This window comes from Oncorhynchus keta, chromosome 31, assembly GCF_023373465.1.
Source record: "Oncorhynchus keta strain PuntledgeMale-10-30-2019 chromosome 31, Oket_V2, whole genome shotgun sequence".
Taxonomy (NCBI): Eukaryota; Metazoa; Chordata; class Actinopteri; order Salmoniformes; family Salmonidae; genus Oncorhynchus; species Oncorhynchus keta.
In genome coordinates, this window is record NC_068451.1 from 7,659,343 (window position 1) to 7,677,357 (window position 18,015).

The window sequence follows — 18,015 nt, forward strand, 5'->3', positions numbered from 1 at the left end:
CCAATACGTCACAATGGACGGCCGTACCATTCTACAAAAAGAGGGGGAATTTAGATTTAGGGAAATAAATTATTCACGTATAATGTATCGTATATAGAGCATAATTGTGATATGAAGATTTTATTTGACATTTTATCTATTCAGTATACATGTGTGGTAAATTTCGTCAATAATGTACAATTTTACACGTTTATTGTTGTCATCCACGCCTTTTCTTTTATGACGACTGTTTTTAGTTTAACTCAAATTGAGGTTCACGTGAACACTCGATTGTTTTCTAATCCGGTAACGAGGGTACATTCTCTGCTCCTTTTAACAGGTAGGCCACAGTCAGTATCTGTTGTCTATCATGTTCTTTATAAATACTAAATCAAAACACTGTATTCCCTCTTCACATACATCAATGAAAAACAAAGGCATTTCAAATGTTCTTTCACTTCCCATCAATGATGTCTTTATAAATGACGGTTGAGCAACTCAAGCAAGAGCACCAGATCTGTTGGTGCTCTTTCCAACTACATTGTTTATTGCCATGCCAAACATGACAATGAGTGATAGTAGGCATGAATCATGATAGCAAAAACAGACTGGCATTCAGGCTAGCTCTAGAGTCTAGATGCTTGATTTAATTAGTTCTTGTTACTTTGCAATCTCACCTCCCCTCTTGCTTTTTGCCTTCATATTATTTAATCCATGTGTTTTCGATATTGCAAAGAATATCACAGGGAAAACCTTTGAACCACACATTGACAGATTTGGCTAAGGTAGGTTAGTTAATATGTTAATATGTCACTGTCTCTGCAAGAATACATCATAAACATTTGCTAATTGTGATGCATTTAATGACATACTGAGTCCATTGTGACACAACAGGTGAAATGATACATTGCATTGCATTGCATACCATGTAGCCTAGAGCCCTCTGCACAGGGGAGATTTATTTTTGCATGATGGACATTATTAGCATGTCATGTCATTATAGGTCTCTCCCCATGGCTTATATCTCTACCATTGTCTATTAGAAGTTCACGTTGTCTAAGTGACCCTCAATGGTCACTGACACTGAGGCAATATGTTGTAGCTGCAAGCTCACTGTGTGTGGATAGAAGGGGTGATACTGAAGCACACACCAGACACATTTATTCATGTGATGCACAGTTGAGGAGGCTCTCAGTTAAATGAATCAAGTTGACATTTTATCACTTCACCCCCACAAAGCGTTAATGGGGCCAGGCACAATGTAGATCTGCAGGCTTTGTGTTCTTTTTCTGCTGAGCAATTGAATGTGTCCTCCTAGATTAATTTATTCTCATATTTTTTATTCAGAGTGTAACATTTAATGTATGGTTACACATAAACATTGAAGTCAAATCATTAGTGAGTTATCCATTGGGTTTCTGGTCCCTAGTACCTGGGAAGGACATGCTTTATGTATTGACATGGATGAATTATTTGTGGTCATCTTGTGTGCCACATTCCCTTAAAGGCTCAGTGCAGTCAAAAACTTGATTTCCTGGTGTATTTTATATTTTATGTATTTTATATATAACTTGATTTCCTGGTGTATATATATATATATTTCCACACTGAGGTTGGAATAATACTGTGAAATTATTAAAATTATGATAATGCGCCTTTAGTGTAAGAGCTGTTTGAAAATACACTTTTGCCGGGATGAAGTTTTGGCCTGCCTGCATGGTGACATCCCCAGGCGATAAATGAGTTAATAGACCAATAGATGGGTTGGTTGTTTAGCAACAAAACCGACACATGTGCAACGATGGGGCAAAACAGATGGGGTTGGCTTACATTGTTGACAACATGTAAACTATATTTCATCGCCAAATGTTTATTGAAAACAAATACATTTGCACAATGAGCACTTATTGTCTCTCAAATACATTTTTACAGTTGTTGGTTAGCTAGCTGGCAAATTTGAGCCATATTAACATTGACATGAAATAAGTCAAAACACCTCAAAATAAGACATGGTATCAAGAACAAGATACATCTAGCTGAAATGAGCAACCTACGATTCCACACATGGCAGCTTCTTGTCTTTGTTGCATGCTATCTGACCGTTCAGAATCATAACAAAACACTGCTTCAAATCAAATGTTCTTTGTCACATGCTTTGTAAACAACAGGTGTCGACTAACAGTAAAATTCGTACTTACAGGTCTTTTCCCAACAATGCAGTTAAAGATAAAGAAGTAAAACTAGAAATAGTGAGACAAGGAATAAATACACAGTGAATAACAATAACATGGCTATATACAGGGAGTACCAGTACTGAGTCGATGTGCAGGGGTACCAGGAAATTGAGGTAGCTATGTACACATAGGTAAGGGTAAAGTGACTAAGCAACAGGATTGATAATAGACTGAGCTGTAGCTGCAGCGTATGTGAATCAGTAGCAGCGTATGTGAATCAGTAGCAGCGTATGTGAATCAGTAGCAGCGTATGTGAATCAGTAGCAGCGTATGTGAATCAGTAGCAGCGTATGTGGTGAGTGTGAACGTGTGAGTATGTGTGTGTGGCATCAGTATGCATGTTGTGCGTGGACATATTTAGTGTGTGTATGTGTGTTGGGGTGTGAGTGTAAGTATGTGTGTAGGTAGTGTCCAGTGTGTATCAGTGCAAGATAGTTTAGTTCAAAAAGGGTAAATTCAGGTGGTCTGGGTAGCCATTTGATTAACTATTTAGCAGTCCTGTTTAACAGTCTTATGGTGTGGGGATAGAAGCTGTTCGGGGTCCTGTTGATTCCAGTCTTAGTGCAATGGTAACGCTTAGCAGACAGTCTGTGGCTTGGATGGCTGGAGTCTTTGACAATTTTGGGGGGCTTTCCTCTGACACCACCAGGTATAAAGGTCCTGAATGGCAGAGAGCTCGCCCCTAGTGATGTACTGCGCCGTACTCACCACCCTCTGTAGCGCCTTTTGGTCCGGTGTCTTGCAGTTGCCATGCCATGTCGTTCCCTCTTCACAACGGTGTGTCTAGACCATGTTAATTCCTTAGTGATGTAGACACAGAGGAACTTGAACACTCTCGACCCGCTTCACTACAGCCACATCAATGTGGATGGGGGCGTGCTTGCCCCTCTGTTTCCTGTAGTCTACGATTAGCCCCTTTGTCTAGCTGATGTTGAGGTAGAGGTTGTTGTCTTGGCACCACACTGCCAGGTCTCTGACCTCCTCCGTAAAGGCTGCCGCATCGTCGTTGTTGATCAGTCCTACCACTGTCGTGTCATCAGCAAGCTTGATGATGGTGTTGGAGTCGTGTGTGAACACGCAGTTGTGGGTGAACAGGGAGTACAGGAGGGGACTAAGCACACACCCTTGAGTGGCCCCCATGTTGATGGTCAGCCTTGCAGATGTGTTGTTGCCTACCCTCAATGACTGAGGGCAGCCCGTCTGAAAGTCCAGGATCCAGTTGCAGGGGGAGATGTTCCGTCCCATGGTCCTGAGCTTGGTGATGAGCTTGGAGGGGACTATGGTGTTGAATGCTGAGCTGTAATCAATGAACAGCATTCTTACATAGGTATTCCTTTTGTCCATGTGGGTGAGGGCAGTGTGCAATAGAGATTGGTCATCTGTGGATCTGTTGGGGTGGTATGCAAATTGAAGTTATCTGGGATGATGGTGTTGATGTGAGCCAAACCAGCCTTTTAACGTATTTCATGGCTATAGCTGTGAGTGCTACGTGGGCGATAGTCATTTAGGGAGGTTACCTTGGCATTCTTGGGCAAAAGGACTATGGTGGTCTGCTTGAAACAAGCAGGTATTACAACCTGGGTAAGACAGAGGTTAAAAATGTCAGTGAAGACAATTTCTAGCTGGTCAGCACATGCACTAAGTAAGCATCCTGGTATTCCATCTGGCCTACAGAGAGTGAGATCACCCAGTCATTTCTGGTACAGAGAGTGAGATCACAGAGTCGTTCCGGCCACATCGATGCCTGCACATACTGTAATTTGTGACATTGTCAGACAACCCATCTAAACTCAGCAAAACAATAACCTTCCTCCCACTGTCAATTGCTTTATTTTCAGCAAACTTAACATGTGTAACTATTTGTATGAACCTAACAAGATTAAACAACTGAGATGTAAACTGATCAAGTTCCACAGCCATGTGACTAACAGAAATTGAATAATGTGTCCCTGAACAAAGGGGGTGTCAAAATCAAAAGTAACAGTCAGTATCTGGTGTGGCCACCAGCTGCATTTAGTACTGCAATGCATTTCCTCCTCATGGACTGCACCAACGTTGCCAGTTCTTTCTGTGAGATGTTATCCCACTCTTCCACCAAGGCACCTGCAAGTTCCCGGACATTTCTGGGGGGAATGGCTCTAGCCCTCACCCTCCGATCCAACCTATTGCGGAAAGTCTGAGCACTGATGGAGGGATTGTGCGTTCCTGGTGTAACTCGGGCAGTTGTTGTTGCCATCCTGTACCTATCCTGCAGGTGTGATGTTCAGATGTACCGATCCTGTGCAGCTGTTGTTACACGTGGTCTGCCACTGCGAGGATGATCAGCTGTCCGTCCTGTCTCCCTGTAGCGCTGTCTTAGGCGTCTCACAGTACGGACATTGCAATTTATTACCCTGGCCACATCTGCAGTCCTCGTGCCTCCTTGCAGCATGCCTACGGCACGTTCACGCAGATGAGCAGGGACCCTGGGCATTTTTCTTTTAGTGTTTTTCAGAGTAAGTAGAAAGGCCTCTTTATTGTCCTAAGTTTTCATAACTCTGATCTTAATTGTCTACCGTAAGCTGTTAGTGTCTTATCGACCGTTCCACAGGTGCATGTTTATTAATTGTTTGTTTCATTGAACAAGCATGGGAAACTGTGTTTAAACCCTTTACAATGAAGATGTGAAGTTATTTGGATTTTTCCAAATTATCTTTGAAAGACAGGGTCCTGAAAAAGGGACATTTGTTTTTTGCTGAGTTTATAAGAAATAGAGTGCCAAACCTCTCTGCCAACCAGAGCTAGTTTTCAGTTTCCCCCTCCCCATTCAGACCACTCCCAGACAGTCGTAGCAAAAGTCTTGCTTGAGAAATTGCTCTTAGCTAAGAAGCTATTTTTGTTTATTTTAGACTATTTTAATTGAAAACAATCACAGTAAGGTACTTAATTGTTACCCAGAAATGACTGTCTCTCTATCTAGTCTCTGCCATCTCACCCCCTCACATAAACCATGCTGTCTGTCCTTTTTCCCCCACTATTTTCTGACCTGAAATGGCAGACTCCCTGTCTTCAGGCTGTCATCTGTGTTCAGAAGGATTGTCCTCTTGAGGGAGGGGGGGTGGGGGGGACTATAAACACACAACACTTTGTTTCAAATGCTGCAGAGTAAACACCAAATTGTCTTAGTGCAGTTTGGCTTAGAGTTTTAACTTGTTATTGTTATTCATTATTCACTGTGTATTTATTCCTCATATCACTATTTCTATTTTTATCTTTAACTCTGCATTGTTGGAAAAGGACCCATGGGTAAGCATTTCACTGTTAGTCTACACCTGTTGTTTAAGAAGCATGTGACAAATAAAAATGTTATTTTGATAACAAGACAAAACATCTACCTTTGTGTTTGATTGTTTTGCTATTGATCTACTAAAATGACTTGTGAACTATAGTTTCTATTTATAGTGTTCTATAGAAAAGAGTGTTCTAGTCTCTGTGTTGTGTGACTCGCTATCTTTCTGACCTGTGCCCCACTCATCTCGACCAGTGGCGTTGCCAGAAATATGTTGTGGGTTGGGCCTGTAGAAATTTGTCTGGGCCCCCAATTTTATTTTACACATTTTGCCATAGGGTTTAGAGGTTTATGTGCCGTTTTTTCAGCTCATCTAATGCTATTCTACACATTTTGCCATGAGGCTGAGAGAAAATGTAGGATTTTTAATTTTAAATTCAAACTAAAATATATGTGTGTAGAATGTGATAAAGGCGCTGGATTTTGAGCTGTCTTGTTTGCTAAATGAACAAATGAAATAGGTAGTGGCATGGTGCATGTAGCCATAGAAGCACAGTGACATATGCCTCAATGCAGTCATATTCGTTGCTCATTGGGGGTATGGCTTTCAGTTAGTTCTTTTTGGCAAGTGATGTCATTCCAGGTCATCTGTTTTGTTATATTTAATCAAATCTGACTAACCCAGTGCACTGCTTGCTATGTTTGCATATTCAGGTAAAATACATAATATCCCATTTGGAACACTGACAAGTAAAGAGCATTACATTTAAAAAAAATAAAAAATAATAATAAATCAAAATCTGAGTGGACCTCTTTTTTTTCCCTTAGTGGACCCACTCAGGCTCTGCCTTGCCTACACCTCTGATCTCGACACTGCTCGCAGTCACATGTGGAGAACATTGTTTGCAATCCATAGGGCCTCTGTTCAGGACAGGTGTATATGTGCAGATGGGAACACGGCAGGATCCTCTTCTGGACGCTAAAGGACAAACACTCAAGCTAAAACAAGCATAGGATACACATAGCTATCTACATTTGCACTGCCAACATTAACAATGCTGTTGTTTTCCCAAAGGTGTTCATTTGGGATAATTCCCCTAATTTCTACTGGTTTGTAAAAACCATGTAAAAAAACATTTGTCCCTTGGACAAATAATAAAATAATATTATCTCGTAGTGACTTGGCTTGTAGGTGGGTCAACACAATTTATGGTAACATGGTCTATATCTTTGTTTTAGTCCCTGTTATCACAGTTCATTTTAGAGACATTACCTCCTCATCGCTATGAACACAACAGAAGAAACACAAGTTCACAACACTCCACTACAATAACCCTGATATACAGTAAGCCTCTCACCCCTTCTCATTTTCCAGTCATGTCCAGCTGCTGCTTGCCAACCATTTCTGAGACTGTGTTCGGTCGGCAGCTAACGAGTCTGGGCGCCTCACTCTCGGAGTGCGCGCTGCAGCTGTTGCCCTCGCCTAAGGGAAGGGTAGTTGTCGAGTCTCCCCCTACGTGCCTCTGGCAGCACCCCAGCCCCTCACTCAGGCCCCCCAACAGCCGCATCAGTGCCACCCTCAGCTCCCGGCAGCGCAGGGCATACAGCAGTGGGTTGACGGCAGAGTTGACCAGGCACATGGTGCTGCAGAAAGCAAAGGCCCTCTGCTGGGTGTGTGTGAGCTGCACCGAGATATCTGCCAGCATGAAGGAGAGGGTCGGCAGCCAACAGCCCACCATTATGAGCAGAATCAGGCCCAGGGTACGTGCCAATCGGATGTCCAGCCGCATGCGGGCCTGACCACCGGTAGGCGCCCCCTGGAGGCCCGTCATGGAGGCCTCATGCCGATTGGCCCTCCACAGGATCAGGGCGTAGGCACTCAGGATGAGTGACAGCAGCACCAGGATGAAGCTGACCCAGCAGGCCAGGTAGCGGTGGTCGATGTATGGGAAGAGGCGCGAGCAGGGTGGGCTGAGCCCTGTGGGGCACCTCCAGCCCATCAGAGGGAGGAAGGAGATGAGGATGGTGGCGCTCCACAGGGCAAGGATAGCCAACAGGGCCCTGCGGCGCGTCAACACCACTTTATAACTCGACGCCTGATGTATACACAGATAGCGGTCCAGAGCAGTCAACAGAAGACTTCCCACCGAGCCGGTGAACGCCATCGTCACCCCGCCCAGCTTGAAGAGGTAGGCGATGGGGCCATCAAGGCGGTGGAACAGGTGGAAGTCCAGGAAGCTGGTGGTGAAGAAGCAGCTGGCAAAGACGTCGGCCAGGGCCAGGCTGGCGATGAAGAGGTAGGAGGGGCGCTGGCGCAGGGAGGCCGTGGCGGCAATCACACCCAGGACCAAAGCATTCTCCAGGAAAGTGAAGGGTCCGGCCAGGAAACAGATGGAGCCGATGGCTGTCTTCTCCGCCTCGAACAGAACCATATAGCACTTCAGGTCCGCACAGGACCGGTTGACTGTTGACACAGGAACACAATTCAGACATCAGTGATTGGCTTATGTTGTATGGCAGCCAATGTCAACTCACATTACCGATCATTATCATCCTTATATTTCACACGCCTCTATTACAAAGTTATTCTATTTAAAATATAATGACATAATATTCTAATATACATACCCAGAGGAGATGTGGGGGTGCTGCCATTGTCTTTGGACATCATGGCCCCTACAGAGGACCCTACAGGTTTGTCCCATCCATCCATCTCTTTCAGGTCAGGGGTTAGCTCTGAGATCTACTTAGAGGTGCAGAGGGGAAATGTATGAACATTGTTCTCATACTGTACATACCCATAGAAATGCAGATGGGTCACAAGTCATCAGACAGTACCAAATGTGACCACTGGATGGAGACATTATCTCTGATTGCTTAAACAGAATTAACTGAATGGTGCATCTCAAATTGTACTTCCTTGACTTTTCGCATGGCCGTTCCTTTTTCCGTTTGTGACACCCGCCTTTTGGCGAGACTGAGAATACCTTGTCTGTCTTGTTGAGCTTTGACAAAGAGGTTAAGTTATATTTGCTATTCTGTGAGGGCCTATGTTACAAACCCGCTACAGTGATTTAGGTGCCAATAATTTGGACATGTTGCAGCCGTGTGTAGAAGGGAGTTCCCACAATGTGAGAAATGTTTAGGAGGACATAGTCAGAGGAAGTGTACAGTTGGGATAGAGAAAACAATGTGTGACAACTGTGGGGGTGTCCATGCCGCAGGTGATCCAAAGTGCCCTGTGTAAGAGAGACGGGTTGAGATTGCCAGAGTTACAATGGGACAGAAAGTTTCCTATGCTGTGGCAGTGAAGAGAGTAGAGGATAGCCCAAAGGTGAGTGACCCGACTGGGAGCCCCCCAGTGAGTAGGCCTAAAGAGAGGGATCCAGAGAGGATGAGTAAGGTTGGATTTATTGTGTTTATAGCCATGGTGATCAACTGCACTGAGCTGATGAAGATAGATCTGGTCGTTACAGCAGCAGAGAAATATTTGGGTGAAAGGTTTTCGTGCAGAAGATCTACAGGAGGTTTTGAGAGAAGGGGTTCCAGCCTCCCAGGCCAATGTCCTGGTGTATGATCATTTAGGGAGAAAGCAGTGGGATGGCTTTTGGGGATAGTGTATAGGTGCAGGGTTAGATGGGGGTGTAATTTAAGTGTGCAATCCACACTCCGACCTGCGAAAGGCAGCAATTCTCAACACAGCATCTAGTCTGCCAGAAAACCACACGAGGAAGAAAACGCTGTTTGCGAGACCCCGGACAAAAGGCAATTTTGTCAATTTGACCCTCCCGCTACTACTGCCATGTCTACAAACAAAAACCGACTCTTGAGGAATGAGCGCACAACTGGTAAATACGCACTTATAGATGCACTATACAGTTCATTCGGAAAGTATTCAGAACCCATGACTTTTTCCACGCTACGTTACTGCCTTACACTAAAATTGATTAATTGATTTTCCCTAAATCAATCTACACACAATACCCCATAAATAACAAAGCAAATACAAGTTAAGACATTTTTGCTAATTTATAATACAAAATCTATCACATTTACATAAGTATTCAGATTAATTGATCAGTACTTTGTTGAAGCACCTTTGGCAGCGATTACAGCCTTCTTAGGTACGACGCTACTAGCTTGGCAAACCTGTATCTGTGGAGTTTCTCCCATTCTTATTGTCGCTGCACAGCTATTTTCAGGTCTCTCCAGAGATGTTCACTCCTGTGTTGTCTTGGCTGTGTGCTTTGGGTCGTTGTACTTGTTGGAAGGTAAACCTTCACCTCAGTCTGAGGTCCTGAGCGCTCTGAAGAAGGTATTCATCAAGAATCTCTCTGCACTTTGCTCTGTTCATCTTTCCCTCGATCCTAACTAATCTCCTATTCCCTGCCACTGAAAAACATCCCCACAGCATGATGCTGTCACCACCATGTTTCACTGTAGAGATGTGGGCCACGTTTCCTCCAGACATGACGCTTGGCATTCACACCAAAGAGTTCAATCTTGGTTTCATTAGACCAAAGAATCTCGTTTCTCATGGTCTGAGAGTCTTTAGCTGCCTTTTGGCACACTCCAAGCGGGCTGTCATGTGCTTTTTACTGAGGAGTGGTTTCCATCTGGCCACTCTACCATAAAGGCCAGATTGGTGGAGTGCTGCAGAGATGGTTGTCTTTCTGGAAGGTAGTCCCATCTCCACAAAGGAACTCAGGAGCTCTGTCAGAGTGACCATCAGGTTCTTGGTCACCTCCCTGACCATGGCCGTTCTCCCCCAATTACTCTGTTTGGCCGGGAGGCCAGCTCTAGGAAGAGTCTTGGTGGTTCCAAACTGACGGAGGCCACTGTGTTCTTGGGGACCTTCAATGCTGCAGAAATGTTTTGGTACCCTTCCCCAGATTTGTTCCTTGTCACAATCCTGTCTCGGAGTTCCACGGACAATACCTTCGACCTCATGGATTGGTTTTTGCTCTGACATGCACTGTCAACTGTGGGACCTTTAAATAGACAGGTGTGTGCATTTCCAAATCATGTCCAATCAATTACATTTAGTTTAATTGTCGAAACATATCAATGGAATCAGGATGCAGATGAGCTCAATTTTGAATCGCATAGCAAAGGGGCTGAATACTTCTGTAAACAAGGTATTTCTGTTTTCATTTTTAATACATGAACAAACAATTCTAAAAAACAGTTTTTGCTTTGTCATTAAAGTGTATTGTGTGTAGATTGATAAGGAATGTTTTTATTTAATCCATTTTAGAATAAGGCTGTAATGTAACAAAATGTCGAAAAAGTCAAGGGATCTGAATACTTTCCGAACGCATTCTATATACAAAAGTATTTGGACACCCCTTTAAATTAGTGGATTCCACTATATCAGCCACACCAGTAGCTGACAGGTATATAAAATCAAGCAGTCACCCATGCAATCTCCATAAACAAACAATGGCAGTAGAATGGCCTTACTGAAGAGCTCAGTGACTTTCAAAGAGGCACTGTCATAGGATGCCACCTTTCCAACAAGTCAGTTCGTCAAATTTCTGCCCTGCTAGAGCTGCCCCGGTCAAGTGTAAGTGCTGTTATTGTGAAGTGGAAACATCTAGGAGCAACAACAGTTTAGCTGTGAAGTGGTAGGCCACACATGCACAAAAAAAAGGTACCGCCGAGTGCTGAAGCTTGTAGCGCGTAAAAATCATCTGTCCTCGGTTGCAACACTCACTACCAAGTTCTAAACTGCCTCTGGAAGCAACGTCAGCACAAGGACTGTTCGTCGGGAGCTTCATGAATTTGGATTCCATGGCCAAGCAGCTGCACACAAGCCTAAGATCCCCATGCGCAATGTCAAGCGTCGACAAATCTGGGTTTGGCGGATGCTAGGAGAACGCTACCTGCCCCAATGTATAGTGCCAAATGTAAAGTTTGGTGAAGGAGGAATAATGGTTGGAGCTGTTTTTCATGTTTTGGGCTAGGCCCCAAAGTTCCAGTGAAGGGAAAGCTTAAAGCTACAGCATACAATGACATTCTAGATAATTCTGTGCTTCCAACTTTGTGGCAACAGTTTGGGGAAGGCCCTTTCCTGTTTCAACATGACAATGCCCCCATGCACAAAGCGAGATCAATAAAGAAATGGTTTGTCGAAATCAGTGTGGAAGAATTTGACTGGCCTGCAAAGAGCCCTGACCTCAACCCCATCGAACGCCTTTGGGATGAATTGGAACGCCGTCTGCAAGACAAGCCTAATCACCCAAAATCAGTGCCCGACCTCACTTATGCCCTTGTGGGTGAATGGAAGCAAGTCCCCGCAGCAATGTTCCAACATCTAGTGGAAAGCCTTCACAGAAAAGTGGAGGCTGTTATAGCAGCAAAGGGGGGACCAACTCCATATTCCAAGATGGCGTAGCAGTAAGTCGTCCTGTCGTATCGTGTCCCCTGTATATACCTATATATATTGTCTCTTTTTCGTTTTACATATTTTTCTTCGCATATCTTTAAAAACATTTTGCTAAACCTAAGCTTCCAAATACTCTCCTGCAACCCGCCTCACCCAATGTGAGGAACCGGAACCGGAACCCCTCAACTGAAGCTAGCCAGCTAACCACCAGCTATGCTAGCGGTGCTAGCGGTCTTCAGCTAACCGGTCATCAGCTAACCTTTAGCTCGGAAAGCTCTCGCCAGTTCTCGCCAGTTCGAACAACGCGACGCTAACCAGAGCATAACGGACCTATTTATTTTTTATCCCCGGATTCCCACCGCAAACGGAAAATTTTTCAGCTGGATCTTCACAACTAGCTATCAAGCTAAACCGCAACCCTGGTTGATTACTCCTGGCTAGCGTTTCCACCCACTTAGCTTGAAGCTAGCCCGGCCAGAGCCCCTGTGCTACCACCGTAGCATACTCCTGGGCTACAATACCCGGACCCACGACCGGTCTATCGATGTCACCGCATGAAGAGGAATAAACAGACTCACCCCATCGCGACGTCCCCCAAAGGCTAACTCTCTAGCCCTTGCTATCTCCTTGCTTGCTAATTCGGCCTGCTAACTGCTAGCTTGTTTAGCCCAGAACTCACTCAAGAACCTCCAGAAGCTAACCAGCTAACTAGCTACAAGCTATTTAGTCATTGTTAGTTTTTTAACCTGGATAACACTCGCCTGTCCAGCTCCCCTGCCCCATCCACCGCTGCCCCCTGGACACTGATCACTTGGCTACATAGCTGATGCACGCTGGACTGTCCATTAATCACGGTACTCCATTCTGCTTGTTTGTTTTATCTGTCGGCCCCGTTGCCTAGTCAACGCCATTTTACCTGCTGTTGTTGTGCTAGCTGATTAGCTGTTGTCTCACCTACTGTTTTAGCTAGCTTTCCCAATTCAACACCTGTGATTACTGTATGCCTCGCTGTATGTCTCTCTCAAATGTCAATATGCCTTGTATACTGTTGCTCAGGTTAGTTATCATTGTTTTAGTTCACAATGGAGCCCCTAGTCCCACTCCTCATACCCCTGATACCTCCTTTGTCCCACCTCCCACATATGCAGTAACCTCACCCATTACAACCAGCATGTCCAGAGATACAACCTCTCTCATCATCACCCAGTGCCTGGGCTTACCTCCGCTGTACCCGCACCCCACCATACCCCTGTCTGCGCATTATGCCCTGAATATATTCTACCATGCCCAGAAACCTGCTCCTCTTATTCTTTGTCCCCAACGCTCTAGGCGACCAGTTTTGATAGCCTTTAGCCGCACCCTCATACTACTCCTTCTCTGTTCCGCGGGTGATGTGGAGGTAAACCCAGGCCCTGCATGTCCCCAGGCACCCTCATTTGTTGACTTCTGTGATCGAAAAAGCCTTGGTTTCATGCATGTCAACATCAGAAGCCTCCTCCCTAAGTTTGTTTTACTCACTGCTTTAGCACACTCTGCTAACCCTGATGTCCTTGCCGTGTCTGACTCCTGGCTCAGGAAGGCCACCAAAAATTCAGAGATTTCCATACCCAACTATAACATCTTCCGTCAAGATAGAACTGCCAAAGGGGGAGGAGTTGCAGTCTACTGCAGAGATAGCCTGCAAAGTCATGTCATACTTTCCACGTCATACTTTCCACGTCCATACCCAAACAGTTCGAACTACTAATTTTACTAAAAAATACACTACTAAGTTCTCATAATAACGTTGCTTTACAGAGAGTAGGCTACTGAGACAGCCAGTGATGTGGCGCTCAGTGGTGAGGTTGAGTCAGGCTGCAATGCATGCAGGACGGAAGCAGAGAAAGTGGTTAGTACGGTTGTTCCCAAACTTGGGGTCGGTCCCCATGTGGGGTCCCCTGAGAAAATCTGTACTAATCTTCTCAAACAAGTTAGGAACTGGAAAAAAAACAAGATGTTTCAATATGAACATCTCCACATGGTCTATCTTCCCTCATAGGCCTAGTCATACATTAGAATGCAATCAAAATGCCAACAATACAGTTTTAAATATGTAATACTTTTTCCTTCATCGCTGATGCTACGTATCAGTGTAAATCATTTCTTATATTTTCCTCATTTTAGGGGTATAACATTACAATTGCATAGGTAATAGGCTATGTGGGGGGTTGTATCGTTTTTTTATGTTATCGGGTAGATCAGCTTTAATGTTACAGATAGACTGTGACTTCTATCAATATAATTGTCTGAATCATTTCCAATCCCCCATTACAGTGCATTCGGAAAGTATTCAGGCCCCTTCACCTTTTCCACATTTTGTTACGTTCCAGCCTTATTCTAAAATGTATTTCAATTATCTTTTTCCCTCATTAATCTACACACAATACCCCGTAATGACTAAGAGAAGAAAAAAAATGGTGCAAATTTATAACATTTTAAAACAGAAATACCCCCCTAACCCTACCACCCCTCCCCTAACCGGAGTAAACTAATGGACAACAATACTTAAGCTTCCACTTCCAGTTTATACATACTACATACATTTCACAGACAGTATATTTTACATCAGTTATCTTTTGTTTGTTTTTAGTCCCAGCCTTCAGCTACCCTCGACCCCTCCCATCTCTGAAGACCATCCACTTTTGATTTCTAGCTGCCATATATTTTTACAATGTTTCATAACAGTTATGAACCTTTCTATTCTCATATTTTCCACAGATTATACATTAAAGATAATCACCTTTGCTAAGAATATTATTATGTTATTGATCGATTGTCTATGACTCATCAAATCACCTAGCCGTGCTATTTGCAGAGTTAGCTCTAGGTAAATGTTGGATTTGTGTTTTTTGTCTTTCGACTTAGGTGACTGAACCTACAGCAGCCAAGGTGATAATGGCTGGGTTTCATTTATTTGTTTTTTTTCTGTTCTCCAAATAGCATTTGAAAATTTAAATTGTATAGAAATGCAGTCAATGAGCTTCAACTTTCAAAAAGGACCTCACTAAAACTCAAACTCTATTTACAGCCGTGCGTGCTGTCTCTATAGAAATAGGACATTCATAGCCAGACAAATAGGTCACTTTTTTCAGCATTGCACCAGTGCCCCACTTTTTGCTTACATTTTGTTTTCATTTGATCCGGTTCTGAATGATCATCATTATTATTTTTTCATCACAAATATCCTGCTTTATGAAAGTATATTTTGGAATATGAGGGCTGGAGAAATAGGAAGTAAATTACTTTTCACAGAGACCCTTATTGACTTTAGTGACAATATTTCTAAATCTTCTTGGGGGAGATGACGGCAGTGTATATGCACTTATTACACCACCTCAGGCTTTCCTCTCCTTTGTGTGGACCTGAAATATTTTTTGATTGACAGGTCACAGTAGGCTACTTTTCTGTCCCTCGAAGGTAGTTGGACCACTCATACATGTCTTAATTAATGCAAAGTACACAAACCTATTACTGAGTAAGGACTCATGGGAAATATCTTAGATTTACAGTATGACCACAGAGACATTTTAACAAATGTTGAAACATACTGTGTCAACTGAGTTGTGATACTGCAACAAGGCAAGAAGACTGTCACAGACGGATGCGTTTTAAACAGTCACTTTAAAACATGCAATGAGGTATCAATTCATAAATGCTATTAACAAAAGAACACATGGGTCACAGACTGATCTGGGTCCCAGACTGAAAATCAGACAGCATCATCTAACATCTAAATGCATGCAAAATCCTAAGGAGAGCATGCTTTGTGCTTCAGAACCTAACAATCATGCTCTCATGCTCAGCATTTCCCTCGTAACAGGTTTCAAACAGATTGTGCAAATAATGATTTGCTCTATGATGCTCAGAAACCAGAAGGTAATGTTTCTGCCCTGTATGGGGTGGACTGTGTCGTGGTATAAAATAGTACAATAATAAGGGCAGAGTGCTTACCTTGTGTGGATGCTTTTCTGTCAGTTCTGTTGTGGTGTAGGAAGAAGACAGACCAAACTGATGACCTCAGCTACAGCGCCACCGAGTTCCATCTAACTCCACTCCCCAGAACCAGTCAGAGAGAGAGAGAGAGACAGAGACAGAGACAGAGACAGAGACTGATGTCTGACCATTTGCAGTCCCTGAAGTACTAACATGTTCACGCTTTCTGCGTTTTGGGCTCATTGTAATGGCTGGAATGGAATCAATGGAACGGTATCAAACATATGGAAAACACACGTTAGACTCCATTCTATTTATTCCATACCAGCCCGTCCTCCTATAGCTCCTCCCGCCAGCCTCTACTGGCGCACAGAGACATTGGCATAAGTGTCTGCACAAATGTTGAAACATACTGTGCCAATTAAGTTGTGACACTGCAACAAGGCAATACAACTTTCACAGACCTATACGTTATAAACAGTCACGTTAAAACATGCAACGAGGTACCAATTCATAAATGCTATTAAAAAAATAACATATGGGTCACAGACTAAAAATTCTAACCCTCACATACAGTGCATACGGAAAGTTTTTAGACCCCTTGACTTTTTCCACATTTTGTTACGTTACAGCCTTATTCTAAAATGGATTAAATAGTTTTTTTCCCTCGCTAATCTATACACAATACCCCATAATGACAAAGCAAAAATAGGTTTTTAGACATTTTTGCAAATGTATTAAAAGTAAAAAAGTGAAATATCACATTTACATTAGTACTCAGTACTTTGTTGAAGCACATTCGGCAGTGATTAGAGCCTCAAATCTTCTTGGGTATGACACTAAAAGCTTGGCACATCTGTATTTGGGGAGTTTCTCCCATTCTTCTCTGCAGATCCTCTCAAGCTCATTGGATGGGTAGCGTCACTGCACAGCTATTTTCAGGTCTCTCCAGAGATGTTTGATCGGTTTCAAGTCTGGGTTCTGGCTGGGCCACTCAAGGACATTCAGAGACTTGTCCCGAAGCCACTCCTGTGTTGTCTTGTCTGTGTGCTTAGGGAAGGTGAACCTTCACCCCAGTATCTTATCTTTTACCAGATCTAATGTGTTAAATTCTCCTACATTAATTTCACATTTCCACAAACTTCAAAGTGTTTCCTTTCCAAAGGTATCAAGAATTTGCATATCCTTGCTTCAGATCTATAGGCAGTTCGATTTGGGTATGTAATTTTAGGCGAAATTTGAAGGGGAAAAAAAGGGGGTCCGATCCCGGTAACTCTGTATTGTTGGGAAAGGACTCATCATAGTCGGAAATAATAAAGGCAAGTGTGGATTATTTTCTGTCAGTTCTGCTGTGTTGTAGGAGGAAGATGGACCAAACTGATGACAGCTACATCAGCCACAGCAGCGCCAGTGAGTTCCACCTATCTCCACTCCCCAGAACCAGTCAGTGAGTGAGTGAGAGTGAGACACTGGTCTACCATGAGAATATACTGAAACTGCTTGGGGAAGGATGAAGTTAAAAAAAGAAAGGGAAGCCATACATTTATGTCACCTGAGTGAGACTATACATTTAGGAGCTGAGCATTACATTTTGCTATCCAGTTTTACATTTACAAATACTACAGGTTCTGAAGTCGTCCAGGTGATGATTAAAGGTCATAAGAGATTATTTATTTCAGGGCGGGCCATCACTCTGTAATGTTCTAATTAATGTCCTAACACATGTAATACTCATGAATGAAGAGGTTGGCTAATCCCCATCTCTACAGCCTCACCTTTCCATTTCACCTATATATTTATAAATTTATTCATTTCCCCAATGTGCAGTAAAAGAGACCGTTAACATGTCCATGCTTTCTGCCTTTTGTCAATTCCATTTGCACATTAAGAGTTCAAATTGGGCATTGGGAGGAGACAGAGCACTCACTGTGAGAGTGGGCTGTGTTTCAGGATGTGTGAAGAAACAAAGTTAAAGAACAGAAGAGACCGAGACTGTGACCTCTGGCTACCCATAAACCAGCCAATAGTGATGCAGAAATGGCCTGTTAAGTGCAATGAAATACTGTGTTTACTCCACAGGGGTTGATAATGATAACATTTTCACTGATTCTAAAGTACTGCAGCCTTTATTCAGTATGGTACCATTGTTGTTTTTTTATACAACTGAGAGCTCG

At 43.4% G+C, this 18,015-nt stretch overlaps 1 protein-coding gene across 1 annotated transcript; it reads right to left on the bottom strand.

Annotated features, from left to right (window-relative positions):
- Positions 1-1,829: 1,829 nt before the first annotated feature.
- Positions 1,830-15,976, bottom strand: LOC118364034 (cannabinoid receptor 2-like). Its single transcript, XM_052489385.1, has 3 exons — positions 15,860-15,976; positions 8,110-8,224; positions 1,830-7,945 (listed from the first exon to the last, which is right to left on the bottom strand). Exons 2-3 carry the CDS (start codon positions 8,192-8,194, stop codon positions 6,846-6,848), a joined length of 1,185 nt encoding a protein of 394 aa, XP_052345345.1. The 5' UTR covers positions 8,195-8,224; positions 15,860-15,976; the 3' UTR covers positions 1,830-6,845.
- Positions 15,977-18,015: the final 2,039 nt, after the last annotated feature.